The 20,796-nt window shown below is 36.8% G+C and overlaps 1 protein-coding gene across 1 annotated transcript in view; it reads right to left on the bottom strand.

The window, feature by feature from the left end:
• The window catches only part of kcnh2a (potassium voltage-gated channel, subfamily H (eag-related), member 2a), a 35,573-nt gene extending 15,122 nt beyond the window's left edge, over nucleotides 1–20,451 (bottom strand). Inside the window, exons 1-5 of the mRNA XM_037546452.1 lie at nucleotides 20,304–20,451; nucleotides 18,744–18,974; nucleotides 8,548–8,715; nucleotides 7,023–7,442; nucleotides 6,163–6,374 (exon numbers count right to left, since the gene is read on the bottom strand). Coding sequence (XP_037402349.1) covers nucleotides 6,163–6,374; nucleotides 7,023–7,442; nucleotides 8,548–8,715; nucleotides 18,744–18,974; nucleotides 20,304–20,379 — 1,107 coding nt within the window. The 5' untranslated portion in view covers nucleotides 20,380–20,451. The remainder of the gene's footprint in view (nucleotides 1–6,162; nucleotides 6,375–7,022; nucleotides 7,443–8,547; nucleotides 8,716–18,743; nucleotides 18,975–20,303) is intronic.
• Between the last annotated feature and the right edge of the window lie 345 nt (nucleotides 20,452–20,796).

The following is a 20,796-nucleotide window of genomic DNA, read 5'->3' as shown; positions in this document are numbered from 1 at the left end:
TGATTGATAGCTCTGAGTAACACTCTGAGACATTGTAAAACAAAGCCATTGAAGAACGGCTTCAGTAACTGCTACTTCAGTCTGATGAATGTACACATGGAGGGAAACAGCAAGAACCATTGAAGTACAAAGGTTAAATGCACTCTTATGCAAAAGTTTGGGCACCTCAGGTTAAATGACACGCTTTGATGATTTTCTAAGTGAAAATAAATTAACAGATCCTCTACAGGGAATACATTTCTGCACATTTTAAACAAATAGAAATGGGAAATAAATAAAAAATGCCATGTTTGTTCCCTGTAGAAGATGTCTTACTTTTTTCACTTAGAAAATCATTTGACCAGGGATTTCATTTTTGCACACAAATGTAGTCATTAAGTTGGTGGGGGGGGTTCCAATTTTTTGTCTCTCAAAACAAGATGGTAGGTAGGTTTAAATGCAGCTAAAATACTTTGGAAGTTCAATTTTAAAAGTAACATTAAAATGTATTCAATTCTAAATATTACATAATGTAAATATTTAAATGTCATCGCTGTCAGGACAAAGCATCATCTCCAAAATGATAACTTTACAGAACAAGTAAAAAAGAAATTAACTTGTAATGGAAGCTAATACAGCAAGATCTTGTTCTAAATCATTTTGGACACTTTCTATCTGTTTATTCATGATACATTTTGACACAATGGCTTCTTCAAATCATGTGAAGAAAAATGACAGATTTGTTTCCTCAATCCGTTTGTTCTCTCATTGGTCGGTAGGCTTATTCTCTCAGTCAGTGAGGGGGTGTGCCTGGAGGGCCAAATCAAACATCTTCATGGTCCAACTTTGGCCTGTGGGCCAAACTTTACGTGAAGATTTCTATTTATTTGATAATTAAATCTTACTCCACTGAAAGCCCTGCGGTCCTGTAATATGGTTTGAAAGAAACAAGCTAATTCCTGGGTGCAGTAAAAGCCAGCTTGACTCCCATGAGCTTTCACCTTATTCTGCTTCATGGACTCAGTTAGTCATCCGAAATGAACTGGAGGTGCGCCTGGGGGATTTAACTTTGTTTTTCAAATCAAAGTGCACACTTGTGACATGGCAGATACGAACCCTTTCGAAATTTAATTAATACGAAATTTAATTATGTATATTAAATAAAAAGGTGTAAAAATATATAAAATGCTAAATAAAGATATCTAAACAGTGGTGCAAATAATCATAAAAAAATAAAAACAATGGTAAAATAAATGCTAATTAAATTCTACAGTAAAAGATGAAGAGGTTTTGGTTTTGAGGTTTTTCTTGACAGTAGATGAGACCTGATAAATAAGCTGTAAGTGCCAAATCTATGGAACATAAAAACTAAAAGGCTGCTTCACCCCGTTTCTTGTGCTTCATACTTGAGCTGTGCAGTCAGCCAACACTTGGTCATAAAACTTGGTTTGGAACACAGTCTGTAAGGCATTCGGAGATTTATGAAGGTGCCAAGCAGTAAAGAAAAAAAAGACAAACCTTTAAATCCATTCTAAATGAATGAGGCAGACAGTGATGCTAAAACAGGTGTAATAGATTTCTTAATATACCTACCTACCTACACTACATATACACCATCATATTTTTAATGTATATAAGACAAAGGTTCACTTAGTGAACTGTCCCGGGCCGGCCATGTGGTGACACTAAAGCACAACATTTGCATGTACAATTGATAGGAATATTAGAATGTTGCCATATGTGCATCACATATGAGTTTGGGAGCATTTCTCTTTGATCTGCACTTGAAATTGGAATTAAAACAATGACTGTGTGGTGAGACAGGAATTCCATAATTTTAAAAAAAAATTCTGCATAATTAAATGGTTAAGATATAAACAATCATTGAGAGTTGTTTGATAGGTATCAAATTCTAGAGAAGCTTGTTCACAGTGGTGGTGACAGGAACCAGATGTCTGGGAAATGCCTCTAAAAGCTACCTCACATAAAGTTATCAGAAGAAATAGTTATGAATACACTGTTAAACATATTTTGAAGATGCTATCATGGTGGAGGACTACATGCAGGGTTCTGTGAGGCAAAATAGTATTCAAGAAATCATGTTTTTTCAAATTTACCACTGTTTTAACATGATCAATGTTACATATACACACTAAAGCGACATCTAGAAGTTCACTGGCCATTTCAGATAGTAAATAAAATGGCTATGTTTGTGCTGTGTACATGGTGACCTCTGGTTCCTATCACCATCATTATAAAGAAATCTGAAATGGCAAGATTGTCTACAATGAGCCATTTTATATCAAAGCATTCTGAATGACTGTTTACATCTCAAGCACTGAGTTATGCAAAAAAATAGAAAAATCTGGGGAATTCTCCTTTAAAGTGCATGGGCTTTAATTTGCAATATTTTGCTTCCTTATTGGATTTCAGGAGACCATCAGTAATTGAACCAGGGTTGTTTCTTGGAATAAGGGTTAGAAGCAATTATTTAGTGCCCCCCAAGCAATGAGAGAGCCCTGAGTATTTACTTTTTAAAATGTATGTGCTTTAATGTCATTTAAAAGGTCTATAGATTTATGCAGTATAGTTTAATAAGTAGAGACATAGATTATCCTGCACAATAGTGAAGAATGGAGAAAATGTGTGAGAAAAGGGAACTGCTCATGATCCAAAGCGTAGTACCTCGTGCATGAAACAAGGTGGCTGCTAGTGAAACCGACTCATTTGTTTTTGATGATGATGTGACTTCCAGCGTCAGCAATGGTATGAGTTGTAAATTCCAGATGTGTACAGAAGCATTTTAACTGCTCAGCTCCAGTTTAGTGTTTAGCAGTTAACCGTAAAGCATAACAATATCTTCTACTGTCATACTTAAGTTGGAGCTGAGTCTGAGTTCTTGAAATGCAGTCCGAAAAGCCTTTCTAAACAAGTAAGAACTAAACAAATAGAACCAGAAAGCAGCTTAATTAGAGGTTTGACAAAGCATCACCAAGGAAAACATAGAATGTCTAATAAAGTCTGTGAGTCAGACTTCAGTCAGGCCTTGATTTTAAAGAGACATACATGTGCTGTGATTCCTGTATGTCAGAGATTGTCAATTCAGTCCTCAAGGACGGCCACTCAGTCTATATTTTAATCTACTCCAGTTTCTAACACACGTCTAACAGGTAAACAATAGTTGCAGAACCCTTAATCTCCTCAGAAGCAGGTGTGTTAGTGACATGAAATAAACCAAATATGTGGATTGTGAGACTCACAAGGACTAGAGTGAGAATTATATGGTTCATCCAATGTATGTGTAAATACTCTTAAACTAAAGCTGACATTTGGCATTTTAATCTGGAATACAGAGCCAAAACAACAAAACTCTCTCATTATCAGTACTGTGTACTGGGATGTCCAAAAATATCCACCACAGACAATGTTTGTTTCCTGTCTGATTTACATGATGATGTAGCTCTGATACACAACTCATCAGCCAACTCTTGATAACTAATAAAAATATAAACAGGCCATCAAAAAAATATTTAAAAGCTGTATAGTTTGACAAAAATAATGAACTATATTAAGTAACTAAATAGTCAATCAGATGTATTTTTAACGTAAGGCATTTCCGTAGATCCTACTAGCACAAGTCTTAAATCTAATCTGTGTGGATTCTGAGCCTTGCTTATCTCCTTGTATTACTACATTCTTTAAAACCCTTCAAGGGTTCTTCAGTAAAGAAAATGGTTCGATATAGACCCAAAAAACCCAGTGCAGATTAAAGAGTTCTTTACAATGTGAAAGAGTTCTTCAGATTGATGGAGAATGTACTATAGAGTGTCCTATATAGCTATATAGAACATTTTTGAAAAAAGGATGCTTCTAATATCCCAAATTTTGGCACTGTAACAATAGAAGAACAATTATTGATGCTTTAGAGAGCCCTTTTCAAAAGGTTCTATATAGAACCAGAAGTAATATATTTTGCATCAATCTGACGAACTCCTCCACGATGCAAAGAGTCATTTAATCACGCAAAGGGTTCTTTGGGTGTTCATGGGTCTATATAGAACTAAAGAAACCTTTTTTGAGTGTGTAATTTTACTGATCGTGTTTCAGTAGTTTATGCTTTATTCAAGTGTTCCCCTTCTATTATCACAAGTTTCACTTCCAAATGAAATGCCCAAACTGACTGGGACAGTGGAGTTTGTTATGTGTGATATGACAACCACACATAATATCACTGTTTTGGAAAAACAGCCAAATGTAACTATTAAAAAAAGATGTTTTCAACATGGAAGCTGAATGTTTATAAACTGTTCAGACAATACAACACTGGCTATAACCTTTCTGTGAGTTTAGCACTTCCTGTGTTATGAATTATATGAAACTGTTTACTCTTGGTACATGGTGGCAGAAGTATAATGGCTATTCTGTGGGAGACCACAGAGGCACTGAGAATTTAGTTATCACTATGAAAAAGGAAGCTTTTTATCTAACCTTCCCTTTAAGGAGGTGTACAGCGCAATGCTAAAGTCAAAAACCTTCCTTTCATTTATTTGATTTCCAGGCAGAACAGCCATTAAGTATGTAATTCATTTTTCAGTGACAGGAAAATAGCAGGAAACACACAATTACCTGAAAATTACACAAAAGCCTCCAACACTTAGTATAATATCAAATCTGTCAGTATTAAATTTCTCCACTCTTTACTTCTGTGCACACTTAACCTTCTGTCCTTCCAGTCTTAAAACAATCCAGTTCCAACTGGCTTCTCCCAACAAAAGCTGTTCCCAAAGGAGTCACTGAGTTTATGTTACCCTTGAATGAGACTCCTAACATGCAAGACCTGGTAAGCCATCAAAACACTACCAGATAACCTTTCATCTTTTAGAGATAACAGGAAAAGTAGCTCCATTCTTATTTATCTAAAAAAATCCACAAGTGTTTCGGTCCATCCTTCTACTGTGAGAAGACTCATTACTCTGTGTCTGAAAGGATGTACAGCTGTCAAGAGGCCATTACTGAGAAAAGGATATAGAGAATTTGCACTATTGCACTGAAACTGAAAGTAAGACTATGTTTTTTTTAATTGATTTTATAACTGGGATTACTTGGATGGTAAGAAGATGAAAATTTTACCGCTTAACAAGCCATGGGCCTGCTGATGAACAGGCGTTTTTTTATTACACACTTCTATAACCTAGAATAGCTTCCTTGGGGTTAACCAACTGCTAAGACTGAACTTTGAAGATAAATATCTTTTCTTCCTCCCAAAAATATGATGTATTTTTACCTGTTGAGGCTTTTGTGCATTTTTCTGTTTACTATTTACTTTTTCTAATGCTGAAAAATTAGAATAACTTGTACATAACGGCTGTACTGACTGAAAATGAAATAAGAGAAAGGGTGGTCTCTGACTTCTTCACAGTATTGTAAATAACAGGGAGACAGGACTGCATACAGACATGCGCTGATCAACATGAACATGTGGCATGATTTCATCCTCATGCTTAGGCCTCCAGTGGCTGTGTCAGTGTGATCAATGAGATAATGGCTCTTAAAGTGGGCCAGGACTCTGGAGAGGAGTGTTACAGGATTAACTGTACTGTGAGGGATGGGGATGAGGTTCCCTCCTCTTTCCTCTACAGTATTACATCCACCACAAAGCCCCATTTATCCACATTACAGAATGTCAGAGACTGGCACAGTCATCAGCTATTCAAAATTCATAATGAAAGAAAGCTGTCTGGCCAATGCAGCTGTCCCTGTGCTCACTCAGTGATGACTGTCTACATGTATGTGAACTAAACACTTAAACTGGCAAAATGAAATTATCCTCTTGCAGATCATTATTATTCATTTCTGGACAATTTATACATTTTTTTTATTATTTGAAAGTTACTTGCCTTTGTTCCTAAATGATACAGCACATACTGAATATTTGCCTTGTTTTATTTTAATTTTTTTGACATATGGACAAAATGTGGCTTTACTTCTCTTAGACTTCTGGTGGGAACTTTTTATTATAAACTTTTTCTACAAATATACCTTATTTGAACATTACTTTTTCACTTTTGCCATTTCACATTGATTTCCTCTGTAACCCTGTAACACTGCAGGTTTTTTTAATGTTTTACAAAACAGTGCTTCTATCTCAGATGAAAGGCTGAGTAATCGAGCTGCTCCACTCACCTGAGTAACTCTTTCAGTCACGTTATGGGTGCGGTCGATCAGTTTGCAGGGAGCAATGATGTCAATTTCGCTCGGAGGGAGAGTTACCAAGGGGTCCGACTTGAAGTCTATTAAGTTGTGCGTTGTTGCAGGACCTGTATTTAATGTGCGGAACCGCATCAGGTCTGAGTCTGACGTGGAGTTGGGCATGCTGCCTTTACGACGCATGGTACCTGAGCAAACACAAAGGATTTAGAGACTCACTGGTGCTCTTATTCAGTGTTTATAATTGTTATATAATTACTACATATGTATTTATAAGTTATACTTTTTAAAATCTTTACCTTTTACTCACTGATATATGAATATTCAGTAATTATTTGAAATTGTAGAAATCTCACCATTAAATATAGTTCGTAGTCATTATTAAAAATGATCTAAATATTGTGCTACTTTGAGATGCATCAACTTTTCCTGATGCTTATTGATTATAAAGTGGTTAACATATATGCTTTAAACATTAGTAATCATTAATTGGACCCTGATTATAAAGTTATGACATTATAACACATTTATAAAGATATATTATTATTTATCCTACTTAATTAAGATATATTTGAAAGTGCCTTCATTATTTGTCTCATTAAACAGATTCAAAAGGTAAATCATGTTCCTGCACAAGTAATAATTATAGAATTATTAGCTATCTTTGAAAAAACTATTAGGTAATAATTAAATTACTTATGATCAGGTCCTTTTATTATCACTTTTTCCTTAGAAGAATACATCCTAACCATGAACCATTTAAGAAGTGTTATTTTTAAGAGTGCACCATAACCGACAGCATGCGTTTTGTTATTGAAAATTAACTGTGCACTCACCTGTGCTGTTGGGCCTGATGAGCAGCTTTTTGTCCCAGTTGAAGTCATTTGAGGGAGAGCGGCGCATGCTGCACAGGCTTTCACAGGAGCGGCTGTGGGACATGCTGCAGTTGGAGGGTGAGGTCTCTGGCTTGGGGCAGTGCAGCCGGGGGGAGGACAGAGAGAAACCCTGGGTCAAAGGCTGGGCCGGTGCTGAGAGAGACTCCGACGGGGGCTCGTCTTCCCACAGGAGCATCGGAGGCCCCTCTAGTGCAGCGCGTTCTGGAAGGGACAGCAGCTTGTCCAGAGCCACGGACTCATGGCCCATGTGAGGCATCTCCCGCATGTGACCCATCTCAGCATCATCGCGCAGAGACTGCTTATTGCCGCTCAGAGGGTGCAGCAGAGGCCGGGGAAGCCTGAACCTGGGTCTGCTGCAAGCTGAGAGACACAGTTTATTTACCAAAGTTTATCTAACCGACCTATTCATGCTCCTTCCACAAGTACATTCTTTTGTAGCAATTACTGGTTTGGACAGGCTTTACAAAACACTGGTAAAAATTTCAGAGTTCTTTGCAGTCTGAAATGTAATGCTACCAAGTTGGATTATGCTGTTATAGCTAAATAAAGCTCGGCAGGTTGGAAAGGACAACAGATTTATGACCATGCTAATGATAGTTTGATTACATGATGAAAAATATACATCTATATATATTTTCTGTATATCTATACATCTATTCTATTTGTTTTATATATCTATGTATCTTTCTATCTAACCTCCTACAGCTAAATATACAATGTAAATCAATTTTCTTGCAAGTACATTAAAGTAAATCTTCTTCTTCTTCTTTCGGCTGCTCCCTTTACGGGTCACCACAGCGGATCATCTGCCTCCATGATTCACTAGTTTAAGACAAAATTGCTTATGCTTTATTAAAATATACACTGATGCAGATCATTTTGAGAATGTTATTTACTTTAAGTACATCAAAGTAAATAGCATTCTCAAACTGATCTGCATCAGTGTATATTTTAATAAAGCATAAGCAATTTTGTCTTAAACTAGTGATTCTGCCAACAATCTGATTTACACAATTTTCCCCTTAGCCCAGATGTGGCCATCCAGCTGTGTTTGCTTCTTTTGTTTTCTCTATTTTAATAGACAACACAATGTAATACAGTGACAGAAACCACATAAGTCTATCTGAGATAAAAACTCAACACAGTTTGAGGGAAATAAGATTCATAAATGCCGTTTGCACAGTGCTATTTGGAGAAATATAAGCTTCTATTACTATATTATACTATTATTATACTAGTATACTATTATACTACTATTAAGCTACATTATTCTTCTAGATGCAATGCAAAACTCAAAAAGCGAACATTATACATCATCTTCTTGGCTGATCAAGCTCATTTTGGGTAAGGGAAAAATTGCCATTTAGCTGAACCATCATTTCAACACAAGTTAAGACCTCAGGGTCTTGAAATATGACCAGAAGAACCCTAATACACTTGGAGTGAGTGAGTGGTACTATATCACCTTTAGAGAGCCATGGAATGGGCAATTTGACGGTGCGAGCTTTTAGTGGTGAAGTGTTTGCTCCTCTGTCCTGCTGGTCTGCCAGCTCAAAGTTCAGGATGAACATGATGACCATTCCATCCTCGTTTTTTACTGGAACCACATCCACGAAGCATGGAAAACACACCCCTGTACAGAAAATAAACGTTCAGATGTATATGTGCATAAATGGGTGCATAATACCATTTGCCATCAAATGTCTGCCTCCAAATACAAGCCTTCTTCCACTAGAGGGAGATAAACAACAAGATTCAGGGAACTTGTCACTGGTATGGCTCTGTAGCACATCTGCTGCCTTCCTATATGTGCACAACTTAAGCTGTACCCAGCAATCACATGACCATTTGACTGAAACTAAGAAGTCACAGTAGACGTTGTAGATGTTGAAACTGGCTCAGAACTTAATATTTACAGACCCAAAACTCCGAACATGTGGCCTAAAGCACAGATAAATACTCGTATAAGCTTAATTACATGGCATGAGGAAACTTACTATCCACATTCTCCACAACAGGATTTTTTTTTTCTTTAAGGATAGATCAGATTTACATTTTCAATACTGAAATCACATTCATAGTGCATATGAGTCACAGACCAGACCTCAAGATCACAGAGTGTGTTTGAGATTACTTGAATCCTGAGAAGCAGAAAATGCAACCAACTTCTAAGAATGAACTTTGCAGGTGTGCAAAAATCGAAGGTCTCAGAAATAGAACGGAGGCTAATAAGAGCAAATGATGGGCTCAAGCATTGATATATTTAGTGTTTGTAGCTTCTGTGTTAACCTTTCTGCAATCTTCATATTTTTCTTTATCTTTATCTTTAACTATCCAAAGTTCTTGTACTACTACAGGTATGTTAAGGATGGTTCTTTAAGGGTTCTTTAGTAAAGAAAATGGTTTTATATAGAGCCATGAACACATGTTCATGTATGGTTACATGTTTCTATTGTTATTGTTATTGATGACAAGCTTGTAACAGTAGGGAATCCCTTTTTGGTATGTTTGGTGCTATATAATATACATTTTTGGTGCTCAATTAAAATGTTCTATGTGGAATCATCTACAGCACATTCTCCATCAATCTGAAGAACCTTTCACCATGCAAAGAACACCTTCATAATGCAAAGGATTTTTTGAGTGTTCATGGTTCTATATAGAACTGTTTTCTTTACGAAAGAACCCTTAAAGAACCATGCTCTTAACCGTCTTCAGTGCTACTCAGGCATCAGAGCCCCAGACCTCCCTATAGCGCCACAACACCAACATGTTCTGCTTCCCCAGTGCTTACAGCAGTGGGAGGATGAAAGCTGAGGGGACCCTGAAGGACAGAAAGGACATATGTGGGGCCGAGGACATTTTTTAGTCTTTCAGGGATTACTGATGAGGACATGCCTGTCTATTCTTCTCTAAATCATTTCATTCATACCACCAGCATCTGCTACTGTATAACATCATCCCGCACCATCTGCTGCTGAATGCCACACAGCCCCAGAGGCCCCTACGTCATAATCTTACAGCGGATATGTGACAGCAGGTTGATACAGGTGAGAATGGATCCTATCTTGTAAATATACCTTCATGCACATAGGCTAATGTATTTGAACGGTCTGGAAAGCATGAGGCACATGGGAGAGAGGATTAAAAGTCCTGAGTGCCCGAGGGATATGATTTGCAAACAAGAGCTTTATGCAGAACGGGGGGTTTGGCTTCTTCAGCACCAAGGACAGAGATGCCAGAACCACAGAGGTTAATGCCTCAAGAGGAAAGGATCATAGTTTTCGTAAGACCATAAGCACCATATAAAAATCAAATTACCATCAGGATTTAAAGCCTGAAAAGCTGACCCAAAGTACCCTGTCTCACACCTCACATACTCCTTTCCCTGCTCGCTCTCTCCTGGCCTTAGTATTGCTTGCTTTGTGGACCTAGTTTGTGTGAGCTGCAGAGATGTGCATTGGCAGCTGCTCTAACAAAGCTAGCAATATAGTAATTAAGTGATGAGCTTAATCAGGTGTGCCACTAAACTGTGCTGGACTCTATATAAGTATACATTTACAGATGTTCATGTGGTGCTTTTGTAATTTCCATTTTTTGCAGTTTCAAAGAGCCTGAAGCAAAAGTTTGGGCACCCTGCATGATCAGTGCTTAGTAACAGTCCCTTTACTATTAGCACTATAGTACTTGTAAATGTTTTTTTGTAGCTAAAATTAAATAATCTAAATGTCTGTTAATTCTTATTTAGGGTTTTTTGCCCATTCTTCCTTGAAAAAGGGTTCTAATCCTGTGAGATTCTTGGGCTGTCCTCTTTTAATGTCTATCCACAGATTTTCGATGTGAGGGACATGGCAAAACCTCAGCTAGCACCTCTTAAGGTAGTCCACTGTGGATTGTTAAGGTGTGTTTAGGATCATTATCCTGTTCTAGAAGCCATCCTCTTTTTTTTCTTCAGCTTTTTACAGACAGTGTGATGTGATGTTTCCAGAATTTGCTATTATTTTATTGAATCCCTTCTTCCCTCTTGAACATCTTGATTATATTTTCAAACTGCCGCTCACACAACATCATTGGACAGCTGAACGCCCTTGGAAGAAAGCACCAACTGCCAGATCTGTTACATCAGATGCCTGCACTGACTAACATCACATTGAGCGATGGGGGAGAAAGAATTCTAAAAATTCTATTTTAACTTCATCAATCCGCAGGACTTGTTTAGATGTTCCTTTGCAAATTTCTGATGCTGAATGTTTTGGTATGGACACAGGAATATAGAACATGTAGTACAGCACAGTGGAACACTGCATCACCACTCCAGAGCTAAACCTTCCTGAAGGTCTTTTGCTGTCAAACAGGGGCTTTTTTTCATTTTTAACTTTATGGAAATTGATTTGACAGAATTAAATTTTTTTGGAAATGTTTGGAGCTCATCTTTGAATTTAACTATTCAAAGTAACAGAATTTTTGACTACGCTGCCCAAATTTAGCATGCCACTATATTTACAGGGGTCGCTAGTTCCAGTCTACTATATCATGACTACAGTTTAAGTTTTTGGGTTATCTGTACTGATAAAAATGAAAAAAATGTAAACAAATTTTTAAAAAAGCATAACACAATCTCATCCAGCTTGTGCTACTTTTAGTTTTTTCTATTTGAATTTTTATTTGAGATGAGATTTATTTCACTTTTTATCAAACTACACACACCTTATTCAAATAGCTATTTAGTTAAACAAATGCTCAGATGAGTTCTGTACAGCACAATAACAGTGTCTCTTGCAAATGTCACAGTTTGCACCGCTTAAATATTTACTGACTTTTGCTAGTTATCATGTACGACCAAAAATGTAGAAGTCAAAAGGTTTTTGGCATCAATGCCAGACATCATGTTCGGGACTGTGCCAGAAAGAAACCCTCAAATATCACAATTAAAGCAGGTTTGTCTCAGACAAGGGGACGTGTTTTGTTTTATTTTGTATACTAGTAATTTGTATTTATCACTTACATTAAAGCTTGAGAACATTTTTCCTGTTTGGGAAAACTCCTTTTTGGACATGTTTTTTGTTATTAGAAACTACATCCAAAGATATTATTGAGTGTCTATAACATTTACCTAAAATAGGCAACTTGTGAAGGGGCATATATAGAGTTGTATGTAATTAAATGTGAAATTACATGCACTGTTGATTTTTTTTTACCTGGATTACATAGCTGATAATTTAAATTCTTCACAATTAATTCAATTTTGAAATTATGTATTGTGGGAAAACATTTGTGTCAGCAGAGTGACTAAAGTAGCTTTTAGAGAGTCTCTATTTCAGGAACTGAAGACTAATTGAAACAAAATCAGAACACTAAATATAAAAAAGTGGAAAGAAATACTGAAGTCAAACCAGTTTTAGCTGAGAACAAAAAAGGAAAATGTCTGGCTGTGGTCCCTCAGACGAGACAGCCATACTGTCCTACTGTACAAGTGACCAGGGATGAATAATTAACTCCCTGAGACAATCTCAGTCATTACTCTGTCTAATTATAGCAATGGAAGCCATTACCAGACTATAAAGACTGATGAGTAGGGTCATTCTCTATCTCTAGTGAATTATTTGAAACAGAAGCATTTATTGTGCTATTCTTTCATACTTTGAGTCATCAAACATTTTAATTGGTAGCCCAAAATAGTCCATTATGAGCATTGCTTGTAAACTGAAAGTCTTTTTTAGGTTTAATAATAATGATGCATAGGCTTCTAATTTCATTTCATAGTCTCTTTATGTATTTATGTATGTGTGTTCCTGGCTTCTTAGAAAGAAATGGCACCCTACAACAAATTTAATACAGGAATAAAACAGCCTTTAGGTGAAATATTTTATATATATATATATGTGTGTGTGTGTGTGTGTGTGTGTGTGTGTGTGTGTGTGTGTGTGTGTGCATTATACATAAGCCTGAAGCCTGCTACTGTTGGTGCATTCCAATCACCATTATAGTTCCCTGTGGAATACAGACGATATTCAGCCATTTTAAGTGTGATTTCAAACAATAAAGGGTGAAAATATTCATTGGAATGGATCATCACACTGTGTAGGGAGTAGTAAACAACCATTTATCACTTTGCAGGAAGTTCCAGGAAAGTTTACACATTAGTCATTGTGTTCTCTAGAAGAACGGTGTAGCTTCCTGTTTGATAATGATGTTACTGAGTGTTCCAGACAAATCCATTTCATCAGCTGCTGCTCCGTTACACACATCCCATGCTCAGTGTGTAGAAAAAGAGTGTTATTGCATAGAGACCCTCTGAATGATACAGTATTAATACAGTATTAAAAATCTAAACTAAAGCAAAGTTATTTCTGCTCACTTTTAAGATTCTAAACCGCATTTTCCCTTATGAGACAAATGGGACATAAACAGCTCATTAGAGCTCAGTTTAGTGTAGCCAGAATGACTCTGCAATTTGTTGGTCCAAAAGTATTTTTATATGCTCATGTTATATAATGTGTCTTATGTGCATAAATAGTGCTTTAGTATTAAACAGGCAAAGGATAACTGCTATATCAGGACAGCACAGTGTGAAAACATTAGTATTTTATTTTATACATTTTTTAAGTATCTATGACCTAATTATGGCTATTAGTGTCACTAAATGGTAACCAGCACTCTTATGTGAGATGTCTTTAGCACTTTGGGTGACTAATGTGCCAGTTTGGGTCAGTTTTGGAAATTCAAAATGTGATACTGTGTATAGGACTGTGTTGGGCTCAGAAAAGCTGTATTTGAGTTTGAGCCCGATTAAAGCTCTAACTTTACAGGAGAAGGAAAAAACATTTGTAACTTTGAATGGAAGTTAATGAAACACTGACACATATTGGACCTCCTTCACAAAGCTTCTTAAAGTAGGAGTGCTGAGTTAGGACCAGATTCTATTAATAAGAACAGATCCTAGATCTGCACTCCTGGTCTACTTATTGGTGTAGATTATTGTGAGTACTGTATGAAATAAATGATAAAATGTGGCCCTAAAGCCTCATTAGAAATATCATGTGCACAATAAAAAAGAACTTCAGAGATTAATACAGTAGAATATTTTCAGTCCCCAAGAGTCATCGCTAAGAGGAGGAAATCTGCTAGTCTTCAAACACTTCTAAATCATTTCCCTTGAGTTTAACATCAATGCACAATCAGGCTTAAAAGTCACTCGGGCTTTTAGAAAATCACTCAAATTTATGGAGCTACCCTTTCGTACTTCTTGTGCTACTTTTATACCATGTTTTGCTTGGAATGTCCTTCCTACAAACTCCTTGAGGAAAAGGTCCTTAAGGATCCCCTCTTCAACTAACAACTTGATATAATATTAAGAAATACAATTCTGACAAAGAGGCATGATCAACATGAAATTCTCAGTACAACATTTTTTACTGTAACTGCTTATAGATATGAGTACAAAACCAAACCCCTCAGACTGCATTATGAACCCTTTCATGGCAAACGATTTCTAATAATTTGTCCTCTGCACACTATTCACCTTACTGGACCAGTTAAAGTCAAGTTAAGTTAAAGTCAAACCTGTTTTTGCTAACTGTACAATCTCTTCTGCACAGCACACAGACATTTCATCTGACTGTAAAATGTCCCACTGTTCAGCTGGAAAGGAACATCATACCATATTGGGAGTAGTGAGTAGTGTTTAGTAAGACAAGGAGAAAGTGACCTGAAACACAGTGAGGCATCCAATGACTTCAAGAGAGAATAAAAGTTGAAATTATGCTGTCCAAATCCTAATTTATGGGCAATAAAGCATGCATTTCAATAATGAAAAATAACCACTGCAGATGGCTGTAGCAAAAATAGTACAGTAAATGCTTTCATTCATTCAACTTTTCATTTGTTCTGTAGCGCATAGTGTAAAAAAGTAGTTTTAACTGTGCTGTTCCAATACTTACAGAGGGCACTCTGTAAGTCTCTTTAGCAGAAATAGGTAGAAATTAGGCTAGTGCTATAAATCAACTTGTAAACTCTAAGCCCAATGCCGTAAACTGACTGACTTTTAAAAAGATCCTTAAATCAAAAGGAAACAGAAAGTCACCTTACTGGTTCAAGTTCACGTAGAGAAAGATTATTAAATGTTTTGTTTCACAGAAGAAAATATTTGTTGTAGTAACATTTTTAATACTACACTACGTTTTGGGGATTTGGAGACCTCTCTGGTGGAAATATGTAATTGCACACAACATGCAGAAAAACGTTATATAACAACAGTTGTGTTTGGACTCCTTCCCTGATGAATCTGATGATTGTGAGAGCACTGAAAGAGTATTGACAGAGAACTCAGTCAAAACTTGGTGAAGGACCTGTCTTCTGATGACATCAGTGAATTATCTATTATCATCATCATATCTTCATTACTATAATGTTATATATGTATGTTGTATAATATAATAATGTTGATTTTAGATTTGAGACGTAAACATCAAGCTGGACCTGCTTTTTGAGCCTATGCGTTGACATTAACTTGTAAAGACGTTTGATGTGGTCTGAAAAACTCCTGCGTAATCCAACCCAAGACCTTAACATTTTTATTTTAGGCTTTACAGGGAAACCCGCAGCAGCACACACACACCATGTTCAGTTTTTTTCCTCTTGATTTCCCTCAATAATTCTACTTCATTAATTTAAAAAAAAGCTTACACAGTGCAGCTTTGAAATTTAAAGTTCATGATTAATATATGAAACTAAGCTGCATACATAGCTCATTCTGAATTCATTGTTTGAATTCATTCAGCCTACAGCAGTTTCCAATCCAACCCCTTCATACTGAAGTTATAAAGAGTATTTCAGCCTGGACTGCTGAATGTGACACAATACAGGGCAGCCAATCAGAACAGCTTATGAAGTTTAGGATAGTTTGTTTCATTTTTTTAAAGATTGAATGGTTTACTGCCTGCCTACATCTCAGAATGTTGATTACAATCAGTTTGCATATGATTTCTGATGTAATTTAAATGAAACACAGAAGTGGTGAGACTTCAGTTTATTTTAATGAAGCACATGAATTTGTCAGCCCCCTTACACACTTTGTAAGAAGCAGATGTGATGTTTTTTAGTTCTTGCTTTGGGTTGAATATTTAGCAGACCAATTCATGCCAAGTAGAACCAATGCAGAACATCTCTGAAAGGTTCTACTACCTCTCCTCTGTATAGAAGATCAAACAATATTAGAAATTACTGCCCATTTTATACCTTCATTCCCCTTTTAAATTCTATTATTTTTGTAATTCATATGAAACTAATTCAGCTGCTCGGTGCTTTACTTGGAACTGGCGCAAAAGTGTGACTTTCTCTATTGTTTACCTCGAGTTAATCTTAAAAGCTGGATTCCTGCCATTTCATTCTCCACTCAGATTATCTCCATGGGTTATCCTTACTGCTTTGAAGGAGAGTGAGTGCAATATTTAATGGTTTACTCATCTAATTAGGGATTTCGCTTAAGAGGATTATATTCAATTGGATGTAGTGTACCCTAATAACTGGAAGGAGACACCCATAAAAATAACCACAAATAACTATTAATGACTTGAGAATGTATATTGATATATGTATATGTACATCGTAATGAATTCAACATCATCAGTAGTTCACCATCTTAATCTTTTCCTGCTAAATGAACTTTCACACCACACTGTTTCGCTTTGTTTGTTTCCAGAAAATCGGCATTCTTTCTTTTTTTGTTGGTTAAAAATACCCTGCATATACTGGAAACAAAGATTTGAACTTAAAAAGTAAGTAGCTGTAAACCTAAAAGTGTTTTTCACAGCTTACGGTTTGATATTCAGCCAATTCAAATATGTAAGGCAGACAGTTAACTCACCTTTTAATTTAAAACATCTTTTAAAAAATCTTTTTTTTTTCTCATGACTGTACAAAAGTAGAATGTACATGCCAAAGCCAGATGTGCAGTCAAACAGTATGCCACTAAAGCCTATAAACCTTCTGATGTACATGGAGCAAGCACATTCAGTTATGCAACCCTGTTTATGATCAGAAAGGGAAGATTTTCAGAGGATATATGGAGTTAGCAAGGTGTCTCCTGATCAACAGTAGAAAGGATTTGCTCATGCAAAATAAATACACTGTTAGAAATAAACATACTATGCAGGTACATGATTCATTCATCAAGGTACAAACAATGTAAGTGTACCCTCAAAGGTACAATAGTGGTTTTAAGGTCCAATGGTGTACCTTACATGAGTTTTTCCTAGTGGAAAAGTAGACATTTGTACCATTTCATAACTGAATGTTTTAAATCAGAACAATAAAATAAAAAGCCTGGAGAAGAGATGGGGTGTGTGGAGTCAGTACAGTTTAGAAAACATAATTTCAATGGATTATGGTACAATGTAGCTGTAGATGATTCCATAATGTCAGAGAAAGCTCAAAGTATGTTCTCAAATGCAGAAACCATTAGACCTTCTCTAAATCTAGCATTTAAACGAAAATCATACTTTTACACCGTATGTCTACTGTGAAAAAATGTAATTGTATTCAAAATTATCTTTAAGGAGAATTCCAAGGCAAATGCAGGTGTTAGTCAATGTACATATTCAGAAAAGGGTTAGAGTATATATAGCTCAGATAATGACTGCTGTCATGTTGTTAGTATGTAGGGATGTTAGCTATTTGTTAGTATGTATGAATATAAGGAATGACAGGACACAACCTAACACAGGATAAAATGCAACCCAGGTTCTTTTTTGAGGTTAAACTGGTAGAGCTGAATGTGATTTTTGTCATCTTGTATACTCATAGCAACATCATCTGCAGCATCATCTCACAGCAATTGGACGAATATTTGTAGCATGAATAAATTTTTTTATCATGTTTTTCTAAGTTACAGAACTGACGGCTGTAAACCAGCACCATTTTAAGCTCCTAAAGTAAACAACGAGAAAAATCCATATTCCTGTCTATAAACTAAAAAAAAACAGTTTTTCTTTTAACATTATATTCATGGATTGGTTGATTATATTTACTGATATTTGCTGTTCTACAATGTGGTCAACCATTGAATTGACCAACTGAATGAAATGCTTCTTCCCATGATTATTAATGTTATTGCATTAATGTTTATGCATATATTTCCCCATATTGCTGTTTTGAAGTAAGAGTTGGGTCGGCTGGCAGTGTTTTCACTCTCTGCCATATCTCAGGATTACCATGCTTCAAATAAAAGCTGTACATCTAAACAGGTAAAATTCATGTGAATCAGTTAAATGTAAGGAAGGTTTAATTTATTTTATCTTTGGTTTGTATTGAAGAACAGTAGCACTCTTGACAAAATGGACAAATGGTAGTTTAGAGGGCAGTCATCTTAATGTCACAACTTTGTGAGAGTCCCCTCTTTTGACAGCCAGCCCCATTCTTCAACTCACCAGACTTTTCTATTGACCCTTGGGTTAAGTTGAAACACTTGCACTCGTGTCATTTGTAGCAGAGATGTGTAGTTTCCTTTTATTTATTGTACTATATTTTAAATATATATATTAAAAATGATATATTTTAATAAAATAATATTTTAAAAACTATTTAGCAAAAATAAAAAAAAATTAAGGCTGTGCTCGCTCCTGTATGACTGACACTGTGGGGGGCTATAAGCACCACTCTTACCGTCTTTCCTATACAGGGAGATCTCCACCTTCCTCTCCTCAGAGCCCAGGAGGGCCTTAGCCATCTGAGCCACAGCAGACCTTCCCGTGTGAGGCCCGTATAGGAAGCTGCAGGTACACGGCTTCTGCATGACCTCAGCACGTGTGTAGCCACACATATGGCAGAAGCCGTCATTGCAGAAGATGATGGCACAGTTCTCCACTCGTGCATTGGCGATGATGAATTTACGATCTGTTGAGGGATTAATGCTGTAGATTACATGCCATCCTGGAAATACCTTTACAAATGACACTGAAACAGCACAAACATATGGTAGCAGACAGGACACATTTCAGAGGACTCTCAATGATGCACTGAAGAAAAAATTAACCAACACATTACAACCAACACGTACAATGCATGCATGTATCCACCATCAATCGATGGTCTAAAATAAGTTTAGGCCAAAACCAGATCACAAGACTATCCTAAAACAATGTCTCAGGCTGTGTAATCAAAACTATTGCATGTAATAATTTTATGTGAGGTGGCTTTCAGAGACATTGAACATGGCTGATGTCTGGGTCCAATCACAACCACTCTGAATGACTTTGTTTACATCTTAACAGACAAACAGAGAAATAGTTTTGGCCGTAGACGTCTTATAGAGGAGGTGTTGGATTTATTGTTGTCTGTGAAGAATCGTGCACTGATGATTAAGTGGTACAGAGAACAAGAACAGCATCTCTTTAAGTGAGGTGAAATGAAAAACTGTTTAAACTTAATGTTTGTGACAACAGAATACGTTGAGACAAATGAATCAGTGGGAAGCCTGTGAGGAAATCGAAGAATGAACTCATATTCTTGCATGATTAAACAGTTCTTCGCTATGATGGAAAATGTGTTGCATATGGTTTAAGGGCCTTTTCCACAAAAAAATCCATAATCATGAACTTTAACAAATCTTTTAACGTTAAGCACATTAAAACAATCTGTTGGACTCTTCAGGGCCAGTTTCCCAGGATTAAGCCTACACTCTTAAAAAAAGATGGTTCTTCTAAGTAGGTTTTTTAGTAAAGGGAATGGTTCTGTTTAGAGCCATGAGTTCTATATAAGAACCATGTTGTGCTTAAATGGTTCTTTGCATGATGAAGTGGTTCTTGAGAGCGATGGAAAATGTGTCGTAAATGGTTCCATGTAGAACCTTTTTGAAAATGGTTCTATAGAACCTAAAGGGGTTCTCCTGTTGTTACAAGCTTGACATAATAACAACGGTTCTATTTAGAACCAACAGATCTCTCTGGAGAACCATTGCACCATACCAAGATCCATTTAAGCATGAAATGGTGAAATAGTTCTAAATAGAACTCATGGCTCTAAACAGAACCATTCCATTTACTGAAGAACCCTTGGAAAAACCATCTTTTTAAGAGTGTAGTGTTGGACTAAATTCCAGTGGTGGATCACCATAGGAGATGCTTGAAATGGTCAGTTCTATAAACTGACGAAAACTTTATGATGATGATGGTGATGATGATCTGTACCAGACAGTAACAGTAATAGCTGTAGTTATTCTCTTACTTTGTCCTTCGAATTTCCGGATGATTGTGTCAAGGAAAGTGTTCTGGGGGGCGACGTGTCCCCTCCTCACCGGCATGATTCTCCTTTAGAACACGCGGAACTCCTTTAGTTGTCTGTTGGCGAGATTCCCGGCTTTATTCAAGTTGAAGTTTCCTCCGAGCTTCAGTTTCTCTCCCTGCCCGACTCACTCCATCCTGAGGGGCTGTGTGTGAGTGTGAGGCTCCATCCGCGCCTCGGCGCTCTGCGCTCTGTCCGCTCTGACGCGCTCAGTGCGAGAGGAGGGCTAACACGTGGCTGAGTGTGTGGATGGAGTGGAGGGATGGGAGGGTGAAGTTGGATCCGCTGTTGAAGGGTGAAGTTGGATTCCGGCAAGTTTTCAGCGAACCTTCAGCTTCGGCTCTGTTTTACTGCGAGGCTAAACACGACACCTCAGCGAGATCAGACTTTTTGTAAAGACTTTGTAAAACAGGCGAGGCTGAATTTGCCTCCTGTC

This window comes from Pygocentrus nattereri, chromosome 17 (assembly GCF_015220715.1).
Source record: "Pygocentrus nattereri isolate fPygNat1 chromosome 17, fPygNat1.pri, whole genome shotgun sequence".
Taxonomy (NCBI): Eukaryota; Metazoa; Chordata; class Actinopteri; order Characiformes; family Serrasalmidae; genus Pygocentrus; species Pygocentrus nattereri.
The sequence above is the reverse complement of the archived record's forward strand: the minus strand, read 5'-3'. Positions and strand labels throughout refer to the sequence as shown.